This window comes from Lepidochelys kempii, chromosome 11 (genome assembly GCF_965140265.1).
Source record: "Lepidochelys kempii isolate rLepKem1 chromosome 11, rLepKem1.hap2, whole genome shotgun sequence".
Taxonomy (NCBI): Eukaryota; Metazoa; Chordata; order Testudines; family Cheloniidae; genus Lepidochelys; species Lepidochelys kempii.
Genome location: NC_133266.1, coordinates 44,245,188 through 44,264,733, shown reverse-complemented (window position 1 = coordinate 44,264,733; position 19,546 = coordinate 44,245,188). Strand labels below are relative to the sequence as shown.

Here is a 19,546-nt window from a genome sequence, read left to right as displayed (position 1 = left end):
CAGAGGGGAAATATGCCTCTGCTTCTGGGAGCCCCGTGGAGCGGGGCAAGCTCCCAACCCTGCTCCCAAGCTGGAGCAGGGCAAGTCCCAGACCCCATTCCCTGGTGGGAGCTCGAAGGCTGAATTAAAATGTCTGATGGGCTGGATGCGGCCCGTAGTTTGCCCATCCCTCCTCTAGCCCCTGGAGCACCCCAGGATCAGTAGGGTGCACACAAACCATTCCTTTGATCTGTGAGCCACTTACAGTATGACTAACCAGCAAAAAAGGTGTGTTCTTACCCCAGGGTAGCTAACCCACATTCTCTAACCCAGGTTTAAATAGCAGTAAAGGCACAGGAACTTGACTTTTTACTCCTGTTAGCAATTTGAGTTCAACCCCAGGCTCTCCTACAGGCTTTAACTAGAGCTGCTAAACCCAGTTAAAAGCCAAGTGGCCAAGTCTTCACTGCTATTTTAACCAGTTAGCTAACCCAAGTTAAGAACATACCCTAAGTGACTCAGCACAGAACTCACAGCTCCAGGAACTGCAGATGCCCCCTTCTGATCCTGGGCTGCCCCAGGGGCTGGAGAGGCCTTTAGCAGCCTTCCCAAGTTACTCTACAGGTCACATTGCTGTCTGGCATCTCCACAGCACTGCATGCTGCGGCCCTGCTCCCAACACATACCCCTACATACACCTGGGAATTGTGAAAGGGTCCTTGAGAGAAAGTCTTACGCCTGTCTGCCCCAGTGCCTACACTGGAAACCATTTTCCTTATCTGCATACAGGGCTTTTCGAGCCTTTGTACTGGGTAAAGTAGCAGTAGAAAGAGGCTGGAGTTGGGGTGAGGATGTCACCCTAAGTCTCTAGCCCTCATGACTGTGGAGAGAAGTTTGAAAATGTAACCTGACTACACCCTGAAAGCTCAAACCCAGAAGACAAATAAAAAGAACCTAAAATGTATTGTTTTAAAATGTCTTGATTTTTAAGCCAATCTCATGATTTTTGAATGTTTGGGGTTATCAATACTGGTGCAGCCAGCTGGTTCCCTTCATCCAGTTGTTCCCTGTGTGTTGGATCAGAGGATCAGAAATATTGTCAGTATTTATTTGTTTGTCTCTCTTCCTTTTTTAATCTTTCTCCAGTCTCTAGTGAAGATGAATGTGAAACTGAAGCCCATGTTGGACTCTGTGGCAGTAAACAGGGGTAAATGGGAGAAGCTGGACCAGAAAACACTTCTCTCCCAGACAGCACCTTCCTCCTCATCTTCCAGCTTTACTTTGTCTCTTGAAGACATACATTAAGCCTGCGAATGTCAGCTGCTGTTGTGATAACAGCTGTCTGAAAGGCAGAGTTGTAAGCTTAGTTGCATCATTTTAAAAAAAATGCTTCTACAGACCTGATTAATTGATTGGATATAATTTTGCTGGCCATGGCTTTTATGTAGGAGTTCAGTTGGTCTGAAAAGAAGGCCTGTAATAAGATGATGCTGATATCTGAAGTCACATGGAAGATACAGCACAAGAAGCAGTCATTCAGCTCTACCACATTTCAACTGCTGCTGTAATAAAAACCAAAACACACACACAACACCAGACTACAGACTGAAATACAAGAACTTCAGCTTAATAAAATAAATAAATACAGAGCAGACTTGGAATGCACATTTATCAATGCATATGCAAGGAGCTGCAGGAAAACAGAACAGTGTGCATTTCCTTTTTGTTCTGGATCTTTTCAGTATTTGTTTATGAACCAGTTATGCCTGCTTTTGTAATGTCTCTCTCATTCTTCCTTCCTCTTTTATGCTTGAGTGTTCTGAAAAGCCTGCTTTGTATTCTACAGAAGTATTTTTTTACAACAAAGCTTCTTAGTGATTGATCAGGGCCTTCAGAATTGCCTGTCTTCGCTACATTTAAAAACAAACTTTATTATCTTTAAAAATATCAACCTGTCCCAGCTCCACTAAGATATTCATATTAACAATGCAGTGAATTACTTTACAGGTGGAAATTTGTATAAAGGCAAAAATTATTGCATGGTAATTTGGGTTCATTTTTTTTTAGAAAAACTATTTTAAAGCATTCATTTTTTAAGCTGCACTGTCCCCCAAGGAAAGGGCTAATGGCCTTTAATGAAAATAGGATAAAAAGGAAATGTATTGCCTTGTACTAGAGAATCTGCATTGAAGGGTTTACTATGGATGTGTTTTTCTGATATAATTTCCAACAGAGATGAATATTTTGACTGTTACCCATAAGAAATGGGGGTGGGGGGAATAGAGTACCATCACACTGGATATCAACTTCCTCCTATTTCTCTTACCATCTCTTTTACCCTATGACAGCTAGCAGAAAGCAAATCCAAGGTCACATATCTGATAAACAGTTGTACATAAAACTTTAATCAATTGTGATAGATCAAGAATTCAAACATGTCTAGTTCTCAGTGACCACACTAGCACAAGAAAGTTGGCCTCTTAAATTAGTGCAGAGATCCTTGGCAAAACAGCTCTGTAATCTGAGACTGCTTGCTCTATTCCAAGCACCTGAATACAAGAGGATGCATGATAGAATGCTTCCCACCTTTACAGCTTCTTAAGCATCACACTGCCCCATTCAGGAAAAAAGAAAGTTACTATGGTCATCAGTTATTGGAGCCCATGACAATGTCATTTTGAAACTAGGAATGGCTACCACTAGGTAAAAACAGCATAAGAAATTAAAGCCAGATTCAGATCTCTTTTACACTGGTGTCAAACCAGAATAACTCCTCCAACTTCAGTGGAGATACTCTGGATTGTCATTGGTGTAACCAAAATCAGAATTACCCATAGGGCCAGATTTTCAAAAGAGCCAAGTACCATACTCTCCCACCTGGGCACCTAAATCAGGTGGGCACTGAGCACTTTTGAAAATCTGACCATTACTATCTAATTGACTATTTTTAAAAAGATGTCCATTTACTAAAATGCTTTGTACTACTTATAAAATTTTTGTAGACATTAGAATGCCTGAAGATTCCAGAACCACTGCAAGAAAATCTAGTTATCTAAACCACTGAACCATATCATGTTTGCTACCAAAGAAAAATGGGGGGGTGGGAGAAAATCTATGCTATACAGAAATGAAAATCTTCACTGTATGAACTTGTTTCTGTTACCTCTCCACCTCCTCGCTCCTTCCCCAGTAATGAAAGAGCTGGGATAGTCTGCTGCAAACCTGTATAAAACTTATTTATAGAATATGTGCTTTATGGGAAAAGCAGATACCATGACTGATTTGGTACTGCTGGCAGCTATACAGTACATAGCTTTCCTGAATTTTGATATTGCATATTGGTAAATGTACCATAATTTAAAGTACATATCCTATAGCTATCCTTCCTCCAAGGTTGAGTTTTCCCTCATTTCCTTTCCTTTTTACTGGCTTCAATGCACTGTTGCCCATAGCAACACCCACTGGCAGTGATGGGAATTCAACACCGCTGCAACCTGACATACAGTTAAGGCCTTAACAATGTCAACCATCAATCAAATGGCTATTTGTAATTGCCTCCATCTATTTCTCCTGTCTTGTGGTATCTTTTCTATTGTGGGTCAAAATTCAGAAACTGCTGACTAATGCAACGGTTCTATTCCTCCACAACAAGAAAGCAAATGAAAAAGTGTAACAAGATCCTCATCAAATTCTGCTTTCAAACACATTGATGCAATTCTGTTGAAATCAGTAGGGGTGTACTTACTGGTGGAAGTGAGAAGAGAATTTGACCACTAGTGTTTTTAAGACTGAAATACTAAAGTCTTGAGCAAAAAAAAAAAAAAAAAAAAGGCAACTTAGCACTAAAGTTTTCACACTTTTAGCTCAAAATCCTGGCAATACATTTGCATTTTTTTCAGAAAAGGGGGAGATTCTGTACAGAAAAACATACAATACTGGTTCTCAAGACTTAAGATGGTGTCAGGGACCTTTTTCACTGTGTGTCAGCTTCATTTATAAAGGTTTTGGTGTTTGTGCATTGGTGCAAAAACAGCTTTTCTAGAAAAACTGAAACTTTGCCTGAACTTAAATCTGTTTTGTAAGCTTATTCTAGGAAAGATATGCAAGAGAGATCACTGAAAAGTGTAGAATAAGGGCCAAATCCTGCAGTCCTGGTTCAGTTCCCTGCCCTTCACAGGTGCAGAGATCCAGCTGGGTTCCACTGCAAACATGGGAGGAACAGATGGGGGAGGGAAGGCTTGTAGGGAGTGTATATCCCTTACCTGCTTGCAATGACACAGGGAATCTATGGGGGTCAACAGGGGTTTAGCAGGACACAGGTGGGGCAGAGGATGATGGATTGGTACCCAGAAAGGGGGGCTACTATCAGTGTTCCCTCTAATTTTTCCCCACACATGTGGGGAATGAATTTTGTTATGTACACATCACCTTCATATTGGTGCACATAACAAAATTCATGTGGTGGGGGTGGGGCTGAGAGGTTCGAAGTGGGCTCAGGGCTGTGCCAGAGGGTTGGGGTATGGGGTGGGGGGGAGCAAGGGCTCAAGGTGGAGGGTGGGGCCAGGGATGAGAGGTTTGGGGTGCAGGAGGGTGCTCTGGGGCTACGGCAGGGAAAGGACTCCCCGCAGTTCTCTCTCCCTGAAGCAGCACCTGGACTGGGGGGGAGGGGTACCTCCGGGGTTGGGACTGCGGGATAGGCACCCCGGCCACGGCATGTTTGGGCTGGGTTTGGGCTGCGGCAAGTCCTGGCCGGGGCTGGGTTTGGGCCGGGGCACCCCTCCCCCGGCTGCAGAAGGTCCGGGGCTGGGGGAGGGGTGTCTCAGCCACAGCAGGTCTGGGCCAGGGCTGGGTTTGGGCTGCCCATCACCCGGCAGGTTAGGGGCCAGGCTAGGTTGGGACCAGGGGAGGAGCGCTTCTCCCCTGGCCACCGCAGGTCCTGGCTGGGCAGGTTCCTTGAGTGGCACTAAATAGGCTGCTGCATGGCCGCATAGCTTATAGGGAACTTAGGCTACTATAGCCTTGCTCAGCCCTTTCCCCAACCTTCCTGTGGAGACCCCACACACACAGCTCAGTATCCACGCTGGGCAGTGAGAGTTCTCAGTCATTTGTCCCCATCTTCAATGGCAGTTTTGCCAGAGTAAAGACTATGATTTACCTGTAAAATATTTGTGGCTCATAACAACAAGGTGCTGAGCACCCTTACTTCATGTTCAAGTCAGTGGGAGCTGTGGATGCTTAATTCCTCTCAGGAGGTGCTTAGTACTTAACAGGATCTGGACTCTGGCCCAGGGTTATTTACAAAGTTTGAATGTGTTGATTAGTAGGATTTGTGCCCATCAAGTAAAGAAATTATAAGTTATAGTATAGATGAGTATATTCCATTTTAGCTCAGGTATTCATTGTCACTGGAAAAGCAGCTGCATTTTCTGGCCTGGTGACCTTCTTAACCTACTTCTAGTGCACGGTTTATGAACATGCCTAATTATCAACAAAGCCAATACCAGTATTCACAAAACACTTTTGAAAACTGCAGCCAGCAGTGCCTGATATAAAAAATAATTAGATTTAGACAGTTCACAGTAATATAAATAAGAATGTCTCAGTATACATACCAAATGTGTTAGTTGGCCTTTACTAAAATTAAGGAATTTCTAGGTATATCTAGATATTTTGTGTGTTTATTAATATTTTAGAACTAGCTTTAAGGTTTCTTGATTACATAAAACATCTGTCAGAACAAATTTACTCTGAGCACTGGAAGTGCCTTCTGTTGTCAGGAAATGTGACATGAGAAAATGATACTGGCCTTGCTCAAAAAGTATATTAAAATTATCTGGATTAGTTCTACCAAACAATGAACAGAACAAAATGTAACTTAGGTAAAATAAAAGGGTCCAGAAATTATCAGTGATGTCCTATTGAATTTGACAATTCTGGGATATATTCTGTATACTACCTGTTACCTTTTCCTTCTCTGTTTTGGATTATGAACCTTTTGGATTTAATTTTTAGTTTATGAGGATGTTGGACACTGCATCTTTCAACTCTGTGGGAAATACTGTTGTAAACAATCTATCAGTCTGTGTGTGTTTGTGAGAGAGACCTTATACACATGAACAGACATATAAAATGTATTTTTTCTACAGTAAATGGAGCCTATGTACTGTAAAAATGCATAACTTGGGACTGAAACAGTTTCCTTTCTGTTTCCTATTGTAATTCCATTTCCCTCATTGTTTTGCTTTAGTTTTTGCCAAACAATTCTGATTCAACTTTTTAAAAAAGCATGTTTTTGAAATGGACAAATTGGTTTTGTTTTTTGTCTGTTAATTAAACAATCACTTTAATGGTACCCTGTAATTTCATTCTTTTTCAGTGAGGCCTATCTAATTATCAGGGCCTCATCTACTAATTACTCATTTACACAGAAAGAGTAGAAGCACAAAACATCTTTGAGGGGTTCACATTTCATTTTTTGAAACACAAAGCTGCAGACCTTATTCATGGTAGTAATCCTTAATTTCAGTGAGTTGCACCAAATTTACACTGTTGTGACTGAATGCAGAATACGGCCCCTAACTTCAATGGGACCGTTTAAGGGTGGAAGGATTACTCACACTAGTAATGGTCTTTGGTTTGCAATTCTTGGGATGATGTACCATTATCCAGAAGAAATGGTACATCTACTTAGCCATTTCTATAACCCATGTTTAAGTGAATGACCGTCAAAAAGTTCTAAAAACGTTTGTTTTGCTCAATAAGGGCTTTGGAAATTACCATCAAATTCTTGTATGACACACAAATATCTTGCTTTATCTCAAGCCCTGCTATTTCTAGGCTCTGTTCTGTTGAAAAGGGTATGTGTCAGGCCCAAAAAGGAACAAGATATTAATAAAACCCTGATTTATTGTTACAACATTAAACATTTACATGTGGTCTGGGGTTTTGTATCATGTTATGCTCGCTCACTCTTATTGTAACAACCACCACCAGAAATCTTTAACCTTTTATTCAAGATACAGAAAAGGGAGGAAAGAGTTAAAGCATTTGAAATATTAAGTAAAGCTTTTAACAACATCTCTTAATCCCTGTAGCTGCAGAGTCTTTATCGGGGGAAAAACCGAAAAACCCATTTGACAGTCTTTCGGATTGCATTAACTGCCCTTTTTGGGGAAAAGAGAAGTTAGCGGAGATAGTCCAAAGCAATTGTAGAAGCCTGATCCCATTTCAATGGGGACAATACACACATTAAAAGGGACAGAAACGAACTGCAAAGATAGAAGATACAGCTTCTGTCTTTGGTGCCAACTCTCACTTGAGCCTTGCTGCTGGAGAAACATGGGCACAACAAACGGTTTTATCAGCTACTCTGAGACCTGACCAACTTGTACCAGCTCAGACTGATTAAAGAACTGCTTTTATCTGCCTCACTGATCGCAGCCTCAACACAGCACTGCAAAAGCTGCAGTCTTGGCCAGCTAAGCCAGACTGTTATTAAACAGAAGGCAAAAGGAGAAAGATAGGAAAGAGAAAAATAAGGTAGGAAAGGAAAAAAGACGACACACGAGAGAGGGAGTCAGGAAACCAAGTCTCACATTCTAAGTGTTGTTTACTTTAGACTTAGCCGAAGCCACTGTAGCAATGTCATTGGTTCCCTCTATCTGGCCCAGTCTGATCAGGGTATCTTTCAGCATCAGAACAATGAAGGCCCAACAGTATTGTTATGGTGGATCCTGGGGTCTTAGGAGACAGTGGGGATGGCAGCCATGATAGTAAAGTTTGCTCCTTCTATTCTAATATTGGAGTCAACAGTGTAATACTGTTGCAAAAACAGCAAACATCATTCTGGGATGTATCAGGAGTGTTGTAAGCAAGACATGAGAAGTAATTCTTCCACTCTACTCCGTGCTGATATAGCCTCAACTGGAGTATTGTGTCCAATTCTGGTAGGCACATTTCAAGAAAGAAGTGGAGAAAGTCCAGAGGAGAGCAACAAAACTGATTAAAGGTCTAGAAAACAAAACATATGAGGAAAGATTGAAAAACTTGGATTTGTTTAGTCTGGATAAGAGAAGACTGAAGGGGGAACATGATAACAGTTTTAGAGTACATAAAAAGTTGTTACAAGGAGGAGGAAGAAAAAATTTTCTTGTTAACCTCTGAGATTAGCACTAGAAGCAAGCGGCTTAAATTGCAGCAAGGGAGGTTTAGGTTGGACATTAGGAAAAACATCCTATCAAGGTAGTTAAGCACTGGAATAAACTGCCTAGGGAGGTTGTGGAATCTCCATCAGTGGAGGTTCTTAAGAGCAGGCTGGACAAACAGGTTTCAGGGATGGTCAAGATAATACTTAGTCCCCTGCAGTCATGGTAGGACTGGATTAGAAGACCTTGAGGTCTCTTCCAGTCCTATGATTCCTGCCATATTTGCTCCAAAGTCTCTTTTTCAAGGACCTCAAGGAGCTGATGAATGGAATGACAACCCTTCATTATTTTGTGTACCAATTAGATAGAATTTCTGATACACTAATTTTGGTCCATTAATTTCTGATTCTATTCTCCTTTTGTTTACCAGTTATGATCCTACCAAAATCCTTGGGTGATATCAGCATACTCACTTCTTTGGATTAATTCAGTCTTCCCATCTCCCTTTTGTATCTTTTTCTATCAGTATTTATTGTTATAGAAGATTTTAACATTTGATGAATTCTCTCACATTTTCCTACGACTATGCTCACAAATAAACCCAATTACTAGAATAGACCCATCTCCCTTTCTATATCTGTGGGGGCTCTAAAAAGCACTGGGAGCAAAAAAACTATTCAAGTGCTTCTTGGCTTCATCTTCTCGACACACCAAAAAAATCCCACAGGGATTGCCCTGCTGCGTTGTTTTAGATTGTACCACTTCTTATTCCATGTGCAAAACACTCCAGGCTCACCTTTAAATTTACGTGCAGCCACAACTTGAGGAGCTGGAAGAACCAGGCCAGCAGCAGCATCAGGCAGCAGAGCAGAGGTGAAGACCATCTGTGAAGATGCCCCTTGCATCATGTGGTTCTGCTGAAGTCTGTACGTTCAAGTAGTAGAACCCCTGGCTTTTTCAAGAAGTGGGTGAGGGAAAGAGTCAGGGTGGACTAATTTAAATCAAGGCAATTTAAACCACCAAGTGGAAAGCTTCAATTTAAATCATCAATTTAAATGAACTTTTCCATTGGTACTTCAGTTATTTTCTAAAGAAAAGTGCATTCTTATTGGTTGATACAACTATTAAAACATGTTGATTTACAACTAAATAGCCTTAACACTAGATTCATTATATCTTTTTGCTCCCTAGGAGGATACACTATAATTATATAGTGTAATATTTTCATCTTCTTAATTGTACACTTTTAGTATGTCAGAAAATGGTGACTAATATGTGGCTTATTACCTAGATAATTAACTTTTTGCTCATGATTTGTGCAGATAAAAATTTATTTTTATTAAACAAAACTACCTTCAATGTTTGGGGTACATAAACTTCTCTTATCAAGATGTTCCACATTTTCAACTAAATGATTTATTAAACAGAGGGATTAAGTGTAGTCAGTGAATTAAACTGATTATTTCAGGTCAGCCTGGAAAAATTTTCAATATGCCTAAGTAAAAGTCCCTGGAGCTTAAGGTTATACTCACCTAAGTCTCTTGAAAATGAGAGTGTCTCCTAAATTACTTACGCTCCAATGGTGCCATATGTATAAAGCTAGATCTCAAAGTTAGATATTTTCCCCCGATTCTTTCTTTATAAAGAAAAGCAGTCTAACACTAACTCAAACTTTTTATAGTGATTCATGGGCTTAGCATGTTTATATTTTATTTAAATCTATTGCGAGATTATAAGTAATTTAACGTATTGTGGTTTGAGCATTGGCCTGCTAAACCCAGGGTTGTGAGTTCAATCCTTGAGGGAGCCATTTAGGGATCTGGGGCAAAAATTGGGGATTGGTCCTGCTTTGAGCAGGGGGTTGGACTAGATGATCTCCTGAGGTCCCTTCCAACCCTAATATTCTATGAACATGTATCTCCAAGGTATTTTGTATTAAACTCAGATTGCATTTTAATGAGAAATTTATTTAAACAGACTTTATTTTTTAAAAAGAAAAACATTTAATCAAAAAATCCAATTTAAATTTTAAACAAAAAACAAACAAACATTGATCTTTATCCAGCCTGAAGTCATGACATTTACTTTTCCACCTACTAGAGAAAAGGCTCCAGTATGTATAATTGCACAAGTTTAGCCAGGCTGTCGGGCATTAGTTTACTGGCCGAATTCTGCTATGCAGGTGCGTGCAACTCCTGTTGAAGTCAGTAGTAGTTGCAGCTGTGTAGCAGAGAATTCAACCCATGGGACTAAATCCACAAAGGGACATGAGTGCCTAACTCCAAAAATATGACTTGCACCAGACAAAGTGGGTATTCACCTATGAAAGCTGATGCTCCAGTAAGTCTGTTAGTCTATAAGGTGCCACAGGACTCTCTGCCGCATTTACAGATCCAGACTAACACAGCTACCCCTCTGATACTTACTCCAAAAAACACAGATCCTCAAAACCTCTGCTCAGCTACTGTCTAACCCTATATGCATCTATAGTCACTAGGCACCTAAATCTCCATCGGTGGGCACGCACAAAGTTCCCTAAGGCACCAGAGAGCTCCTCAGACTAGGCATTCCCTGCGCTGATCCAGTAGACATTGCCAGAGGACGCCTAAGAGCACACCTACCGAACTGGATACTGCCCAGATCATAGCGATGGTGGTCATATACCTTATATCCACTGCCCTAACCACTGGGCTCTAAGGTATTCTGGGAATGGGAATCCCTCCTGTTGAAAGTTGTTCTGCTTTGTATGGACTACTTAAATATTCACTGGAGTAGGGACTGGAAACAGGATCTCCCAGGAGAGTGCACTAATCACTGGTCCACAGTCATTCTCACTCTCTCTCTGGCCCAATGAATACTATTTTATAGAAGTGGAACACCTTCAGTAGAAGAGAGACTGACCTCACAATACCCCATAGCCTCCGCACCGCTCCAAATGAGAGAGAGAGAGAGAACATGTGTGTATTTGACCCAGAGTCTCCCACATGTGGGGAATGAGTCTCCTCCTCAGTTTTTGTTTTCTGGAGAAAGGGTTGACCTTTCTTAGGCACTTAACCTCAGGAGACAGTTCACAGCTGTGAATCCTGAGCAGAGATCATCATCTCCCTCAGCCCAGAGTAAAGCACCTAGGTCCTTATGGGGGAGAGGGAAGCCTCGGCCCTGCACCTCTCCTTGGCATTTTCTACTGGCTATCTTGAGCAGCTTCCTGCCCAGTTTGCTGGCTTCTGTGAATCCCATTCTGAGATGTTTAATGCTCCCTACGCATTGCATAGGGAGCCTGGGCACCTAACCTGTGGCTGAGCAGTCCACTGGGCAGCAAGGCACTCACAACAGGTGCTGCAATACTCAGCTAAGTCTCCTTTGTGGATCTAGAAAGACCCTAGTGTTCACACATTCTCTCTTCAGCAATAAATTGTGCCTATTTTACAAGAGTAAACTGGTCAAACTACCAACAGTATTTGTTAGATGGGTCCTTAGATTTCTTTTTTATTCCACCAGTTGTGAAAGCTGGAAACCTGAACTTTACCAAGATCATACTTTTGTACTTAATATTTTTAAATTACATTTCTATCACTTAGAGCAGACTTCAAAGACCATGAAAGGGTAATCCTTTAGCATTTTACAGCACTTCACTATATTGACTGCTCTACAAAGATTACAGCATTGATGAAAAGCGCCCTTCCTTCCCCAAAAAAAGAAAAGCACCAATCTCTATTCCCCAAGTACACATCAAAGGCTGAATTAAGTTGGGCATTCAGTACTTGGATGTCCATGCCAATTTTGGTCTGTGATTTGTGTATTCATCTCATTTGAAAATGACGGTGCCTTCCATCTGTCAATGGAAAATGTGTGCTTCTCTTTCCCCCTGCCCCCAGCCCGTTCTCTGGAACAGTATTATATTTTAAAAAATATACAAAAGTGTTGGACAGACACCCTTCCTATACCCATCAATGCCTATATTCAGAACTATGCTGTAACAAAAATATACTGTTGATAATAGCAGAGGGACATAATTAAACTTTTTTTTCCAACAAAAACTTTGATATATCACAAAATAAGACCTAACATCATAGATTATTTATGTCTCTAAATAGCTCATATAATGGGTTTCCCCCAAAAAAATCATCATAAGTGATAGTGGTTAATTGTGTGGAAAGTTTAATTTTAAAAATCTTAAATCTGTTATAAAATATTTTAAAATGAGTTCCACTTCCTTGCAGACATTGGTGTGTAAACAAATTTTTTTTAACATGGCTTAGTACTTGCGCATAAGCCCTATATACTCCATACTGTGTCTCATTTAGCCTACTGTATGAAACTGTAAATTGTAGATGCCAGAAAATAAAGATGTTACAATTTAACTATGAAACCCAAGAAAACCACATACTTTTGGGTATGACAGTCTCTTAATTCAGAGGTTAATTAACAATATAGATTTGTATTTATTATTACACTATTATTCCACTGAAAAGTCATACTTCAGTCAAATCATGAAAGTCTTTGGTTGAGGAATTTACTATTTCTAGTCCATAAAAGGCAACATCGCTAAAGCATTAGGAATGAGTCAACAGGGGCTTTATTCCTGGATCACAATCAACCTACCCTATCACCCTGCATGAGTCACATTTGGCCAGTCTTGCAGAAATCAAAACTGCTAGAAGTCAGGATATTAATCTCGATGTACCACAAAAACAAAAGGAGTAGTACTTGTGGCACCTTAGAGACTAACCAATTTATTTGAGTATAAGCTTTCGTGAGCTACAGCTCACTTCATCTTTTCTTTTTGCGAATAGAGACTAACACGGCTGCTACTCTGAAACCTGTCTCGATGTACCTCAGTCTCTCCTTCTGTAAAATGGGGATAACACCCCGCCCCTTGAGCAAAGCGCACCACGATCTGGGTTACAAGTGGTAGCGTGTTGCCCTCTAGTGGCAGTCCTCGGCAACAATAACAGCCTCCTACTTCTCACAGCCGACGGAAGGTGAGCTAAGGAGTCCATCAGCAGGGCCTGCGGTGTCAGCGCTGAGAGTCCCAGGCGGGAGCCCTGCTGGTGGGCCCGTAGGCAGTTTCCCGCCTACCATAATAGGTACCAGGCAGCACCAGACTAAGGCAGTATCGGTACCAAGCGAGCCTGGCCCCGCCCCGCCCCGCCCGCCAGGGTGGGCGCTCGGGACCCGCGGGTTACCGGCCAGAGACTGGAGACAAGACAGGCAGCAGCTGCTGTCCTTTGTTAGGGGGCGCCGGGGCCGCCCACTGCCCCCTGCGGGGCGCCTCACCCTGGGGGGCAGGCGGGAGAAGCGCCACCCCCTTCGTGAGAGGGGCGGTCCGCCAGGCACAGGCCCTACCGGCGGTACGTTGGTCCCCTCACCCCACGAACGTGCCGCGGCAGGGGCTGGGCTCCGAGTCTGGACCGCGGGCCAAGCGTCTCAACTTACAAGTGACGCGCCATTCTACTAGCGGAGCGGCCACCCATAGAAACTACGATTCCCAGCATGCATTGCGGCCCGCCGGGGAAGGCAGGCGGGAAGCCTCGCCCCCTAGAAGCTGTGGTATCCGCTGGCTCCTCTGCTCGCGGCCCGGGCCTCGCTCACGGAACAATTTGAACGCGGGCGTAAAGCGACACACTCATCAGCCGGGAGATGCGTCATTTCCGCGTGCGACGGAACAGCCGCCGTGATAGGTGTAGCGCAAGGTAGCACCACCCCGGTAGTTCCAAGCTCCGAGCATTTCCGTTTCCGCCTGGGTTGTTGCCGTGGCAGCGAGGGTGGGGGAGGAGACGCTGGCCGGCTGGCAGTGGCAGGTACTTCCGTTTCCGGCGGGGCGGTTGCCTTGGTAGCGGTGGCAGAGCGACGCGCTGGGCCTGGTAGCCGCGGGCATGGCCGGGGCAGCTCCGATCCCGGACGGGGAATTCACGGCGGCCGTTTACGGGCTGATCCGGGCCGGACGGTTCGCGGAGGCGGTGGGGATCCTGGGCAGCGAGCTGCAGAATAGTTGCCGTTCCCGGGCCGGCCTCTCGCTGCTCGGCTACTGCTACTACCAGCTGCAGGACTTCGCGGCGGCGGCCGAGTGCTACGAGCAGATGGGGGCGCTGCACCCCGAGCTCGAGGAGTACCGGCTCTACCACGCCCAGTCCCTCTACAAGGCCGGGCTCTACGCCGAGGCCCTGCGGGTCGCCAGCCCCCTGCTCGATGTGCCCGCTTACCAGGGACGCGCCCTTCGCCTGCAGGCTGCTGCCCACTATGCGCAGGGTGACCTCTCCGCAGCCAAGAGCTTGGTGGAGCAGGTGCTGGCCTCTGCTTCAGAGAGCAGCCCTGGAGCTGCTGAAGACCCTTCAGAGCTACCAGATGCTGAGGTCAACCTAGGCTGCCTGTTGTTCCGGGAAGGGCGGCATGAGGAGGCCTGCAGCAAATTTGCGGGTGCCATGCAGGTGCTGGGCTACTGCCCCGAGCTGTCATACAACATGGCGCTATGCTGCTACGCAGCCAAGCAATACGCACCTGCCCTCAAACACATCTCTGACATCATCGAGCGCGGAATCCACCAGCACCCCGAGCTCAGTGTGGGCATGACCACCGAGGGCATCGACGTCCGCAGTGTGGGCAACACACTGCTCCTGCACCGCACTGCCCTGGTGGAGGCCTTCAATCTCAAAGCTGCCATCGAGTACCAGCTACGCAACTTGGAAGCAGCCCAGGAGGCACTCACAGACATGCCACCAAGGGCCGAGGAAGAGCTGGACCCTGTCACCCTGCACAACCAAGCGTTGATGAACATGGACAGCCGGCCCACTGAAGGGTTTGAGAAACTGCAGTTCCTTCTGCAACAGAACCCCTGCCCACCAGAGACCTTTGGGAACTTGCTGCTGCTGTATTGTAAACATCAATACTATGACCTTGCTGCCGATGTGTTGGCAGAGAATGCCCATCTGACCTACAAGCTGCTCTCACCTTACCTTTACAACTTCCTGGATGCCATGATTACATGTCAAACTGCTCCTGAGGAGGCCTTCCACAAGTTAGATGAGCTGGCAGGGACAATGACTGAGCAGCTGAGAAAGCTCACTAAGCAGGTGCAGGAAGCGAGGCAAAACCGGGATGATGAGGCTGTCAAGAAGGCAGTTAATGAATATGATGAGACTCTGGAGAAATATGTGCCTGTCTTGATGGCCCAGGCCAAGATATATTGGGACATGGAGAATTACACTATGGTGGAGAAGATCTTTCGCAAGTCAGTGGAGTTCTGCAATGAACACGAGGTGTGGAAGCTGAATGTGGCTCATGTGCTCTTCATGCAGGAGAATAAATACAAAGAGGCCATCGGCTTCTATGAGCCCATTGTCAAGAAGCACTATGATAACATCCTTCAAGTCAGTGCCATTGTGCTGGCCAACCTTTGTGTCTCCTACATCATGACCAGTCAGAATGAAGAGGCAGAGGAGCTGATGAGGAAGATTGAAAAGGAAGAAGAGCAGCTCTCCTATGATGACCCTGATAAAAAGATCTACCACCTTTGCATTGTTAACCTAGTGATCGGCACACTGTATTGTGCCAAAGGAAACTATGACTTTGGCATCTCGAGGGTAATTAAAAGTTTGGAGCCTTATAACAAAAAGTTAGGCACAGATACTTGGTATTATGCTAAAAGGTGCTTCCTGTCCTTGTTGGAGAACATGTCCAAGCACATGATCATGCTGCGTGACAGTGTTATTCAAGAGTGTGTGCATTTTCTAGAGCAGTGTGAACTATATGGCAGAAACATCCCCGCTGTTATTGAGCAACCACTTGAAGAAGAGAGGATGCACAGTGGGAAGAACACAGTTACATATGAAGCCAGACAGTTGAGGGCACTGATATATGAGGTCATTGGGTGGAATATGTAAATGCTGTGGCATTCCCATACAAGATGGAGATGAACTATAATTCTTGTTTTATTTTCACTTTTGTTGATCCTGGCTATCCAAAGTAGTGTATTTTCTCTTTGATGTATTGTATTTAAATATTTGTTCTACTGTTTTGGAGTATTTAATGGAAGATGGTATGCTAGCACAAAATTAACATGTTTAATGACTACCAATATCCTCATGCATCAGTGATATTTTATGGTTTGTTTTTTTTAAGATATGACTACCACCAGAAACCTTATTACAGAAATGTTGTGGAGGTTCTTCTGTGTATATGGTTTTATTAATATGAAGCTACATTAACTAGCTTTTATAATCTGTATATTGACACTGAAATAATTTCTCTTCTGTCTCCTATCAGTTTTGTGGCTAGACTTTAATGGAAATCTGGCATAAAGCCGTTTCTTTAATTTATAGTTCTTTCCCTCTTTTGGGAAATGCTTTCTTTCTGTTTTATTTTTCTACTGCATTTTCATATATTTTATATTATAGTGGTTGTATTTCCTAATACAAACATAGTTTTTATAATAAAAAACAAGGCTACAAAAATTAGCAGGGTTTTCCGTTATTTTTACCCTTGTGCTTAGGAAAGTGACAGGTCTAATTCAGGAGCTGAGAAGGTAGTGAGGTACATGTAGTAGAGTAGAGAAATGGGAGCCAAGTTTATTCTGCTTCTCTTCCTTCAATTAGCGTCAAAGATGAATGGGTTCCTGATTCTGTGATTAATATTACACTGGCAGGATGGGTATTTCTGCACATTCTGATGTAAATTGGGCCATGATAAATAGGAGTTGGTTCAGACATTGGTCACCTCATTCCTAATACTTACGGCCTACTTTTATAGCTAGTTCTCCATATGTTATGTTACTAGCATTGCTCCCTTTCAGTATAATGTGTTATGTATTGCATATAACTTCATGTGTTGGTCTTAGGAGCACCTTCTTTTCTATTACCTCCCCATATACCTTCATCAGTAGAGGTTACTCACTAGCTTGTTCAAAGTAGCACCTGTAGAAATAACCCATCATGCAGGGTCTGTCCTGGTGTGTTTAGATAGCTGTTGTCTCTCCCTCTGATGGCAATAGTATTCCCAGCATTTGCCAGCCTCTAGTAAGCACTGCATGAATTGGTAATTGTATCAGAATCTCCAGTGTTCAAAAGTGTGTAATACCAATTTCATGTGAGATTTACTGCTCCTAGCCTTGGGAGGAAAAAATCTAATCCTCAATCAGTTTTCTCCTCCTATACCTCTCAGAAAAGCTGTTCATTTACCTACTCACACTCCTTCCTTTAGCAGCTTCATTACCACTGGCTCCAGACAGCTCATCTCCTCTATATACCTCTTATGCCTTTTGAAACATATGTTCCTACCTTGGTATCTTTGTGCAGTCCAGCCCCTTACTGGCCCTTGTTCAATTGTCTTCCTGAAGGCTGTTCTCTCCTTTGCGCTATGTGGCAATTAACCTTCTTAAAAGATCTAGATTTGTACCTTTAACCCACTCCCTTACCTTAGATAGCTTCCCCCTGCATTGCCTATGCAGTAGGGTTTCAAGAATGCTTGGCTCAAAAAGTCCAGTTTCTAAGCAGTGGTTTACCTGGTAAGAGAAAGGAGCTGAGCATTTTTTGACCAGAGTGTTTATTGGTTTTACAGTGTGTGTGGTGAAGAATCCAGATGCAGTATCTACTCCCCCTTATGTATACCAACTTTTCTACCTCTCCACCTTGTTCTGCTGTGTCCATTGGTCCTTTTTTTTTTTTTTTTTTTTTGTCGTCTAGGGACCTGATTGTTATCACCCAAAAATGTATAATTTTTATAAGGTTGATCAGGAATGGCAGGCCCTTGACTACTAACATCGAACAGGAGGCTTACAACGGTTTCAGCATTGGTGAACTAAATGTGTTCATGCATTGGGAGGAAAACCTCAGGTGCTGGGTACAGTTGCTCATCAGGTTTTCAGACAAGGGAAATGGGTGTGTTTTAGGTAATATTAAGGCTTAACCAGTTTCTAAAATGATGTTGTACATCACCCATTGTCAGCAGCAGACAAATTTCCTAGTGTAGACAAGTCTAGAGAGTGCTATTTAGCACAGAGTTCTAGAAGTAAGGCCTCCATAGTTCATTACTAGTCCATGGAGCCATCCAGCCCCCCACTTCCATATTAAATATTTTCCACTACTCTTTCCACATGAGGCAGAGACCTGCGATTTCAAATTTTGTTCACATTCATGGAGCACAGGAGCAGGCTGTAAAGCATGTTTCTGATTTACAGTGGAATTGTACTATATATTATGCAACATAAACAACATGACCTTTAAAAAAATGTTTTTTAAACGTCACTCCACATACTAGAGAATGAAGTGCAGGCTGTGGGCAGGGACACAGGGAACATCAGGGCATTGTTTAATATTCATCATGCATGTTCTGCAAAACTCAGTGAACATTTAAAAAAAATCACTTTGCATAGGTATGTGTGCCAGTGCAAATGCTGAATCCCCTCCCAGCAGTTTAATGCAGAATGAAGACCACTTTACAATTTTATTCATGGCTGACCTATTCTGTAATGTTTCCATGCTCTGTTGTCACAGAACCAGTATTTAACATTCATCACTGTCCACAAGTACCTAATAACAGGCAGGGACTCCCCCTCTCTTTCCATGAGCACAGCAGGGCCCCAAAGCATAGGTCTGGTCATTGAAGGCATGGAAGGTGGACAAGTGGCTCTGGGGAATGTTTCTCATTCATTCAATTTCAACGGCAGCCCCTTAACTCCCAGGGTGGGGCGGGACCAATACAGGGAAGCCGGCCTGACTCTGCCAGAGGCTCCTCTCCACTCCCAACCAAAGCCAAGTAGTTACAGCATCTGGAAACTTGAGTAAGTTCTGTCTCTGTAATGCAGGCTGTGCCCAAAGGAGGTAGGTCTGAAAACACACATGGCAACACATTTGTTGAAGTCACACTGTCCAGGGGCCAGATAGAGAGGTCACAGTAGAAATGTGGACATAAGGATCCTCTGCATTAGAAGCCCTTGCTTCTCACAGATCTCTGGTGATCCATGAAGATCATAATGGATCTGCTGCTGTAAAGAGTTTGCACTCTCCTACTTGGGAATAACTAGCACAGAAGGGAATGAGGTTCTTAGACCAGCATTTCTCAGATGCAGCCATCAGGAGCTTTTCTTGTAGCCACAACCTCCTGGGCAGACTTAGGGGGTGGGAGAGGCAGTAGACCCTCCCCCAGGGCCACCAGCAGGGTTTGGACCCTGACCCTTCATGGAGCCACAAACACCAAGCAGGTAGCCAGCGAGTCCCCACCTTCCTAGGGGCAGTAGGGCTCCAGCTTCGGGCTTCACCCTGGGTGGCAGGCAGAAGGCTTTAATCAAGAGGCTTTAACCCAGCCAAGGGGCAGCAGGTACCGGCCCTTGGCTCACCATCACCCCGGCCCCCACTATCTCCCTACCCACCTCCCCATCCAGAGTTTAATTTGTCCCCTAGCTTGCCAGGGTTGAGTAAGTCTGCTGTGAA

At 43.7% G+C, this 19,546-nt stretch overlaps 2 protein-coding genes and 1 long non-coding RNA gene across 4 annotated transcripts in view; 2 read left to right on the top strand and 1 right to left on the bottom strand.

Moving 5' to 3' along the window:
• Window positions 1–3,780, top strand: part of PDE11A (phosphodiesterase 11A) — a 211,783-nt gene extending 208,003 nt beyond the window's left edge. Inside the window, exon 20 of the mRNA XM_073305996.1 lies at window positions 1,126–3,780. Within this exon, the coding sequence (XP_073162097.1) occupies window positions 1,126–1,284 (159 nt within the window). The 3' untranslated portion in view covers window positions 1,285–3,780. The remainder of the gene's footprint in view (window positions 1–1,125) is intronic.
• Window positions 1–13,849, bottom strand: part of LOC140895685 (uncharacterized) — an 81,116-nt gene extending 67,267 nt beyond the window's left edge. The window contains exons 1-2 of one of the 2 annotated variants that reach the window (XR_012154309.1): window positions 8,920–13,849; window positions 1,380–1,538 (exon numbers count right to left, since the gene is read on the bottom strand). This is a non-coding gene — a long non-coding RNA (uncharacterized lncRNA). The remainder of the gene's footprint in view (window positions 1–1,379; window positions 1,539–8,919) is intronic. The other variant, XR_012154310.1, reaches the window with a different exon arrangement.
• Window positions 13,850–13,971: 122 nt separating this feature from the next.
• LOC140895682 (intraflagellar transport protein 70B-like) lies at window positions 13,972–16,703 on the top strand. The gene has a single exon (XM_073305987.1). It carries the CDS (start codon window positions 14,000–14,002, stop codon window positions 16,001–16,003), a length of 2,004 nt encoding a protein of 667 aa, XP_073162088.1. The 5' UTR covers window positions 13,972–13,999; the 3' UTR covers window positions 16,004–16,703.
• Window positions 16,704–19,546: the final 2,843 nt, after the last annotated feature.

Bases quoted from the DNA above. Each gene is read 5' to 3' on its own strand.
- LOC140895682 (XM_073305987.1), top strand. From the start codon at position 14,000: ATGGCCGGGGCAGCTCCGATCCCGGACGGGGAATTCACGGCGGCCGTT.